Source organism: Pteropus vampyrus, unplaced genomic scaffold, assembly GCF_000151845.1.
Source record: "Pteropus vampyrus isolate Shadow unplaced genomic scaffold, Pvam_2.0 Scaffold382, whole genome shotgun sequence".
NCBI classification, from domain to species: domain Eukaryota; kingdom Metazoa; phylum Chordata; class Mammalia; order Chiroptera; family Pteropodidae; genus Pteropus; species Pteropus vampyrus.
The window spans coordinates 144,320-152,412 of NW_011889163.1; the positions used below are offsets into that span (position 1 = coordinate 144,320).

The 8,093-nt window shown below is 46.6% G+C and overlaps 1 protein-coding gene across 1 annotated transcript in view; it reads right to left on the bottom strand.

Annotated features, from left to right (window-relative positions):
• The window catches only part of LOC111731534, a 22,402-nt gene extending 17,056 nt beyond the window's left edge, over nt 1–5,346 (bottom strand). Inside the window, exons 1-3 of the mRNA XM_023523191.1 lie at nt 5,337–5,346; nt 4,188–4,248; nt 2,425–2,518 (exon numbers count right to left, since the gene is read on the bottom strand). Coding sequence (XP_023378959.1) covers nt 2,425–2,518; nt 4,188–4,248; nt 5,337–5,346 — 165 coding nt within the window. The remainder of the gene's footprint in view (nt 1–2,424; nt 2,519–4,187; nt 4,249–5,336) is intronic.
• Between the last annotated feature and the right edge of the window lie 2,747 nt (nt 5,347–8,093).

Genomic DNA, 8,093 nt, shown 5'->3' on the forward strand with positions numbered 1-8,093 from the left:
AGCAAAAATGTCAGAAATTACAGAAATAAACCAATCTAGTTTTTGTTTGGGTATTAACTTCCAGTCGGCTGGTGGCATGAAAGCCTCTGCCTGCCCAGGTTTTCACAGACCCCGGTCGTCTGGTCCATCTCGGGCCTCCGAGTCTGGTGATTCGCGGTGAATATATTTAAGCAAATGCGTTTGCTTAAATTGCAGAAGGTCTACCTGCGCATTTCCAATATTTTGCAGGATTCCTGTGATTCCTTCATTTCCACGCGTCTGGGGTCTGACGCTGGGACTCCACCGAGTTGCACTGGACCATCCCACTTCTGGGTCTGAGGTCTGCAGAAATCGGGTACCCCCGTGCCTCTCCGGCAGAGACGTGTGGGCGGGAGGAGCCCCTTCCTCCGCAGACTCCCCAAGGGTCGGCGATTGCCCACGGCCTCCACGTAGGCGGTTTGGAGTCTCGCAAACAATCGGTTCAGGCAGAGCTGGCCTCCAAGTTCTTCTCTACTTTTCCTTTGCCCTTTTCTCTGTGTTTTTTTTTTTTTCCCCTTATTCTTTGCTACGCCAGACCCTTGACAGTGTCCCCATGTTACAAATACATGCTCGCCCCCAGGCCTTGACTGAATTCCCTGTCTGTTTAATACCTACTCCATATGGGATAGATTAACACAAAAAGCGTTAGCCTTGTACAACACTCAGATGCTTTCATGTAATGGCCGTGGGGTGGGGGTGGGACCTGAGCACATAAGTGGGTGCACGTACCCAGAACAGAAATCCATTGAGTTTCCCCAGACCAGACGTCTACATTCTCGGGGGCTCTCAGCAGCCAATAAATTTGCCTTGAACTTTTTTATTTCATGCATTCTGCTGTTAAAGCAAACCCTTCTTTCTACACGAAGTATAATTGCAAGTTACTATTCCGAGTGCCAAAAACGTCAACCGTAAGTTGCAAACATGGACACATTTAAACAGAACCATATGTTAGTTTGAAGGAAAAAATCAGAAATGAACCAATCGTCCCACCTTTTGCTGAAGAGATAAATTGCAAGGAAGCGACCACGTCAGAAAAGCATTGTGAAGCCAGCGACCATTACACTGTGTGAATACATTTTCATCAGAAACAAAAACGTTCGTTACCAGTGAAAACCTGATGCTTTGAAAACAGAGGCACGAACGATGCTGGGGAAGTTCATTTGACACCCAGTTAAACTTACTTCATCCTGAGGACATCGGACCGAGAGCTCGGAAAGTCTGGTTTGGTTCGCAGCTGTGCGTAACCACCCTCGTGACCTTGGATAGAGGTGTCCCGTGTCACTCGGAGTCATACCCACAGCCTTGACCAGGCCACACACCCTCCATCACTACCTCCCGCCACCCCCCCCCCCCGACTTTCCCCCTTGGGCTCATTTGGTACACAAGAGACGCTGGTGGTTGCATTCGACTTTTACATATGAGGAAGCAGGTTGGGGATTTTAAGTGATTTATCCAAAGAGGTTAGTGGTAGGAAATTGCGCGGTAAGGGTTCTAAGATTTACTTTTTAAGCCTGTAATTTTCCATTGGGCTATGGGATAATCCTTTCTTTATTTTAATAAGCTCCCTCGGCTGTCATTGGCCCATTTGTACCAAGAGAAGTTTAAATCGTAACTCTGTCCCTCAAATTGTAGTATGTTTATTAAAGAGGTATATGGATGACTTTTAGGTGGTCATAGATAAGCTTTAGGAAAAAAATAATTACACACACATATGCTTGAAAGAATAAAGCTGGCTTATTAAATCCAAGATTTAATAGATATTGTTTAAGATGAGACTGAATTTATTTAACATAAAAGGTGAACTGAAGTGATTTAAAGTAATATTTAGGAAGAAAATTTGTTCCGTATATGGAAAATGAACACATGGCAAGAAATAAATAAATAAATGATATCTACATAAAAATTATATGTAAATAAATAACATATTATATATGGCTAATAGATTTATATATATATGTGTGTATGTATGTATGTATGTGTGTACATATATATACACATATATATACATATATATGTGTATATATATGTGTGTGTGTGTATATATATATATCTTGCTAATGTCCAAATACTTGAAAATTGTAAACCAATAAAGTGGGTAATGCCAACTAGTTCTTCCAGCTCTAATAGTTCTGGAATCAGTGACTGTCCTCATCCAGAAAGAAAACATAATTTTTTAAGTAAGCCTAAAAGTAGAAAAAGTAAACAACAGAAATGCAGGAAACCACTAATAAGTAATAATCAAAATGGCCTACAATGGGGACTAACATGGAGCCCTAGAGGATTTCTAACAACTTATTTTTAGAATAAACTCATCTTGTCGCTGACTATTTTCCCCCAGTTACTCAACTGAGGGCTTCGGACCAGGCTTGCGGTGACACGGTCATGGGTAACTCAGGCTCAGCCTACCGCCCGCACATCTGGAAAGGTCGGACCCTGCGTGACGTCTGAGGCGGCGGCATAACGGGCATAGTTTTCGCCGAGGATCAGCTGTTTCTTAGGCCTGGAGTTAGAGGGCAACGGAAGGAAGGTCATTGACAAATGCGTGACCTTTTCAAGAAGAAGAGGCTGCCTCGTCTCCTTTAAAGGGCCCGCATAAATAACGTTAGCGCCATTTGACGAAGCGTGGGAACTAATCTTCGTGCGGCTCATAGAAGATAGGTGCTCAAGAACGTTTAAATTCACTATGAATAGTCAGATGGAAACTCTCTCTGGACAGGATGTAAACAGATGGAGGAGCAGCGGACTGCAGAAAATAACGGCTCAGACTCTGAAGCCGGGTAGAAAGGTTCCCGCATCCCCAAGATTTAGCACCTTCGCTCAAATTCTCTCTCTCCGTCGTCATCATCGTCATCATCATCATCATCATCACCATCACTATTTCTATCAATCATCTATCATCTATCTCAATCTATCTATCTATCTATCTATCTATCTATCTATCTATCTATCCATCCATCCATCCGTCCGTCCGTCCGTCCATCCATCCATCCATTCATCTATCCATCATCTATCATCATCTCTATATTCTCTATCATCTATCTACGCATACATACAAGATGACTACATGATTTGTAGGATCGGTACAAACGAAAATATTGGGACCTTTTTTTAGAAAATTATTGACAATTTTTGAGAGTAGAGAGCATTAAACCAGTGGTGAGACCCTGCTGAGCACCAGCTCGGTATATATCTGTGTATTTTATTATCCTCATTCTTCCTGGAAAAGTCTATAAGCTCAAAAACTTTAACGTCATGTTTTGGAATAGTATTGTATCCCATATATGTGAATAAAAGACTGAGTCAAATCACCTTGTGAAAGCAGAAGCCGGCACAGGAACACATCACATAGAAAAACATTTTTTGAGTCTGAATTACAGTAGGCAAAACATATTTACATCGAAAGGTACATATTAAATTTTCATTTTGCCCCAGAAGCCATACACATTGCTTGTACTATCTGGTGGTTGATGCATTTCTCTGAATTGTCAGAGGGTCTTTGTATCGGCCAGTCTGGGCTTCTAAAGAATTTGTTTGCCTCCAAACTACTATAAGCAACTCAGGAACTTCAAGCTCCTCCGAGCCTGAATGGTCCGGTACCTGGAAGGCGGTTAGGAATGAAAAGCTGTGAAGCCACCGCCCAGGCAGACACACCGGTTTTGTCCGGTCCTGTTGGGCGCTCCTCTTGGCCTAGATACGTTGATTTTAGAGGTCAAGATCTTCCCTGCTCTGGCCAGCCCTAGACGGCCTGCCCCGGCGTCCCAGCCTCTGCTTCTGGCTCCTTTTCAGTGTCCCTCTGTCCTCTCGGGCGATCACCGTGGTCCGGTCCTAGGTCCTGGTTTCCGACCCAGCCCCGCCATCCTCGGCAGGAAAGCGCCTCTCGGGGTGGCAAGCTTCCTCGCCTCAACGAAACGTGTTTGGTTCTCAGCAACGGGTTGTGTCACCTGTTTAGAAAGCCCTGAGTTAGAGAACTGTCTTCGGGATGGTTAGAAAAGGGTAGGTGGGGGGCGGCATGGTGAAGGGGCTCCGAAGGGACACACTTCCATTACAAAATAAATGCCACGGGGCTGGGACACGTCGCGGGGTGACTACATGTTAAGACTCTGCTGCACATTTGAAAGTTGCTGAGAGAGTAGGTCTTCAAAGTTCTCATCGTGTGAAAAAACCTGTACCTCGTGTGCAGTAACAGGCGGCAGAAGGACTTTCTCCAACATTGGACCACGTGCCGCACACCTGAAACTGATATGGTATCACATGTCAATTACACGCTGGCTTAAAAGAAGAAAATGCAGACGAAACGAGGGTCAGGAAGGAAGGCGGACGAGGCCAGGATGACACCTGCCGCTGTGGAGGGTCCCGAGCTCGGACGGGGCGGGCGGAACGAGGAAACACTTTCCGCGGCGACGTGCACGCGGAGTCGGCGCCCGCCCCAAGTCGCAGGCGGCAGTTCACAAAGAGACCTGCGGGATCGCCTCCGACTGTCACCAGCCCCAGAACGCAGATGGTAGTTCACCTGGGACTGTCACCTCGATGTCATACGGGAGGGAAGAGGCTCGAGGAGGTTATTTTAACCTTTATAACATATATGTGAGATAGAATTGCCCACAAAAAATGTTTATAAATATCTCGGCCTGGCCCACAGAACATACTCGTAAAGTCTTAGCCTGGCCTTCAAAGCTTCTTATAATTTCCTCTCAACCTTATTTTCTGACATTCCTTAGCCACATGGTCTTAATTATAGATTTTAGTCGCAAAAAAGCACACTAGCTCCTTTTTCATATTTATTCATGTTACTCTTTTGCTGAGGATGGCATGTCATCTCTATTTCCTTCCACGTCCGGTCAAGTCGCGTCCTAGTTGCCACCCCCATTTCTAGGGCTTCTATTGTACTATTACTTAAGTCTGTCGTGATTACTTAGGGCTTCGTTGATACATTTCATCTAAACTTAGTTTGCATACACTGATGATGATTTCTGTAACGTGCTACCCGTCAGGCTGAGCCTTGGGCTACGGAGTAGAGTATGGCACGCTCTTCGACTTCAAGGAGTTCAAAGTATAGCACATAATCCGAAGGACCTTGCGGACGGCATCGATATGGAGGACAGTGACAGAGCTGTGCCCGGGAAGCACAGAAGCAGCGTGTGTCTGACCCGGGCCTCCTGGGGCCAGTGGGGCCTGAGTGGAGATTTCGCAAGTCACCAGAGATTCTTCAGACTAGAAAGTGTGAGTTAACGTGTCAGCAAAACAGAGAGAAGAGCCCTTAAGACGGTCACATATTTCCGAATTCACCGATGCCCCAGAGGTCCTCGCGGAGCTGGTACGATCCTTCATGCCGTCGGCGGGAGGAGAGCGCCCTGTCTCCTCGCGCACATGGTCGCGATTATTGTCCTCCACCGCGAGGAGCAGAGCTTCGAGAACCTGCGCTCCCGGCTGACCGCGGGGTCGGGAAACGTGAGCCTCGTCATGACCCGCGCGGACTTTCGACCGCGACGCCTGTTCTTCCACGAGCCCGTGACGTCGGGGGAAGAGAAGTGACTTTTCACAAGTCGCAGGGAACCGCGAGCCCGGGGTCGGCAGCCGTCTGCTGTCCTAGCATCCGCCATGCCGCTCTCGACTCTCCGAAGGGGAAATTCAAGAGCATTGTTGCCTCACGGGAAAAAAAAGCAAGCACAGCTGGAGCCGAGCGGTGACAGACGTGCCCGCCACTGAAGGAAAAGCCAGCGCTCGTCACCAGGAGCCGTCGGAGGCCAGGAGCGGCTGAGAAAAGTCCACCGCGGCCCTTCCCTCCACCGAGGCAGGACAAGATGACTGTGAAAACTGTGATGAGACAGAAACATAGGGACAGTGGCAGTGACTCGCTTTGCCTGCATCGGCCGAGCCCCCCGGGCACAGCAGGCGGGGTCTGGTCTGCTGGGGACACGCACCCCGGGGGGACGGTGAGCGTGCCCTCTGCTCAGCGAGGGGGCCGAGAGGTCTAGCGACACCCGAAGGCTGAAGGAAACACCCCGCCGTCGGGGTGGCTGGTATTTTTCAACCCTGGCAGGGGCGGATTTTCTGAAACAAAGTAGAAATATCGTAATAATTCCACTGGTAGCACTTTTATAAGGCTTGTTCAAAATCCCTTAAAGGTTATCTTTTCATCAATAGAATAGTCATATTTCATTTTTCAAAGGTCTCAGGAGCCCGTAGAAAGACTGAAAGAATATAAGCCTGGGAAAATATGCTTTAAAAACAACAGTGACATTTCTGAGCAAACAGTCGACAATTTCCTACATTTGGTTTGTTTCTGACGGTAATGACTTAACAGTTTTTAACTTGGTTCACCTTCAGGGAGGTTGTCAAGATAATGTAGTTCTACAGCTTTTTTTTTTCTAAAAATATTAATCATTAAAACATTGTACTGATCTGTTCTCATTTAGCGATCCTAAAATTATATTTGGGTGTCTTTACAGCTTCCTCCATTTCTATTAATCAGACGCTTCCCACCACAGCTTTGCCTCTGCAGTTGTAAATTTGTCCGTAGCTTAAGAAACTGCGACTTTGAAAACGCAGGCTCAGATTCTAGCTCTGCCACTCACAAACAGGAAGCGCTGTCACCTGGAAGGCGTCAGGACACACCTGCACCTGATGCTCGTGTAGGCGCAGTCCAAAGCTGACCGGAGGGTTCGGGCCGGCCGCACCAAGAGCAGGTCGCCAGCCTCCCTCCCCACTCCCTGTCGCTCTCCGGTGACTAGTGGATTTGGGTTGGCAAGAGGAATTAGGCACACTTCCCCCCACCCCATTTCTGGACAAAGCGAGTTGTCGTGGACAGTGGCCCCCAAGAGAATTGTGTGCCAGGACAGACACGCCCCACCACGGCTTTGCTTCTGCAGTCATAAACTTGTATGTAGCTTAAGGAAAACTCACTAGACGTCCTCCGATACAATCATCTTTACTCTTCAGCCACAGAACATTGTTTTGCAAACGTAATTTCATGTCCAGAAACCTCGTGAATTCATTTTATACATCTTTTTAAGCGTCTGTTCCAGAAGCAGAGAAAAACCTAACCCAGCTTGAACACGCTACGGGTCTGAGATTGCTTTGACATTTAGAATTCAGCATTCATGCTGATCCCAAAGGTAGTCAAAGGCACCCTTCTCTCTTCCAGTAAATGAATTTTCAATTTGCCAATAAGAAAATCACAGTATTGGACTGTGTTAAACCAGACTCGACTTCGCAATTGTTGTATGATTAATATTAATTGAATATGCATTGATCTTGTTCATGGACTCATGGAGTAATTTAAAAAGAAAAGCTTGTTTCAGTAATTAAGCAGATTAAAATAGATCACATGTATTTCTTGTTTAATCAGTTCAATAATTGAGTTCCTCTAGTTTAAATTTGCATCTCCTCCCTATTTAATCAGAGCTAAATGCTATGTTTATCCTGACACTAAATAACGTATGGAGAGGACACTTAACCCGGAGAATCACATTTCAAAAATCATGAGTACAAATGTGTTATCTTTACTTAAAGTTCATCAGGGGTAGGCTTTCCCTGGAAGCATCCCATCCCGCATCCTGAAGCCGCCCTAACGAGAACGCCATTTCTACAGGTCTGAGATGACACAGGCATATCGTATAGCGAGCCTGACAGTGCCGCAGCCCCACACATGTAAACAAAGAGGCCGCAGCCACATAAACAATGGCACGATCGTAAGTGCCTGTCAGCGGCCGTAAGGCAGAGCTCGTTATGGCGATGTGTATGAACACAACCGCACAGCTGGCTGGGACAAAGCCCCAATTTCCGTGATTTTCACTCTTAAGGATCTAAAAGGGCCGTAAAACTCATCGACGAAGAGAATGGGAGTGAGTCCATGAGCGTCCAGAGGCAAAATCCTTCTGCGCATACAGAAAGCATGGCCCAGAATATCCAACACTGTATTGAAGGAGAACAGAGTTGGAGGACCGACACCGGAATTCAAAACTTCCTGTAAAGCCGCAGGAACCGAGCGCGGCGTTGGTGGACGGAGAGACAAGCGTGTCGATGGAATGAAATAGAGCTCGGGAACAGACCTACGCATAATCAGCTGACCTTTG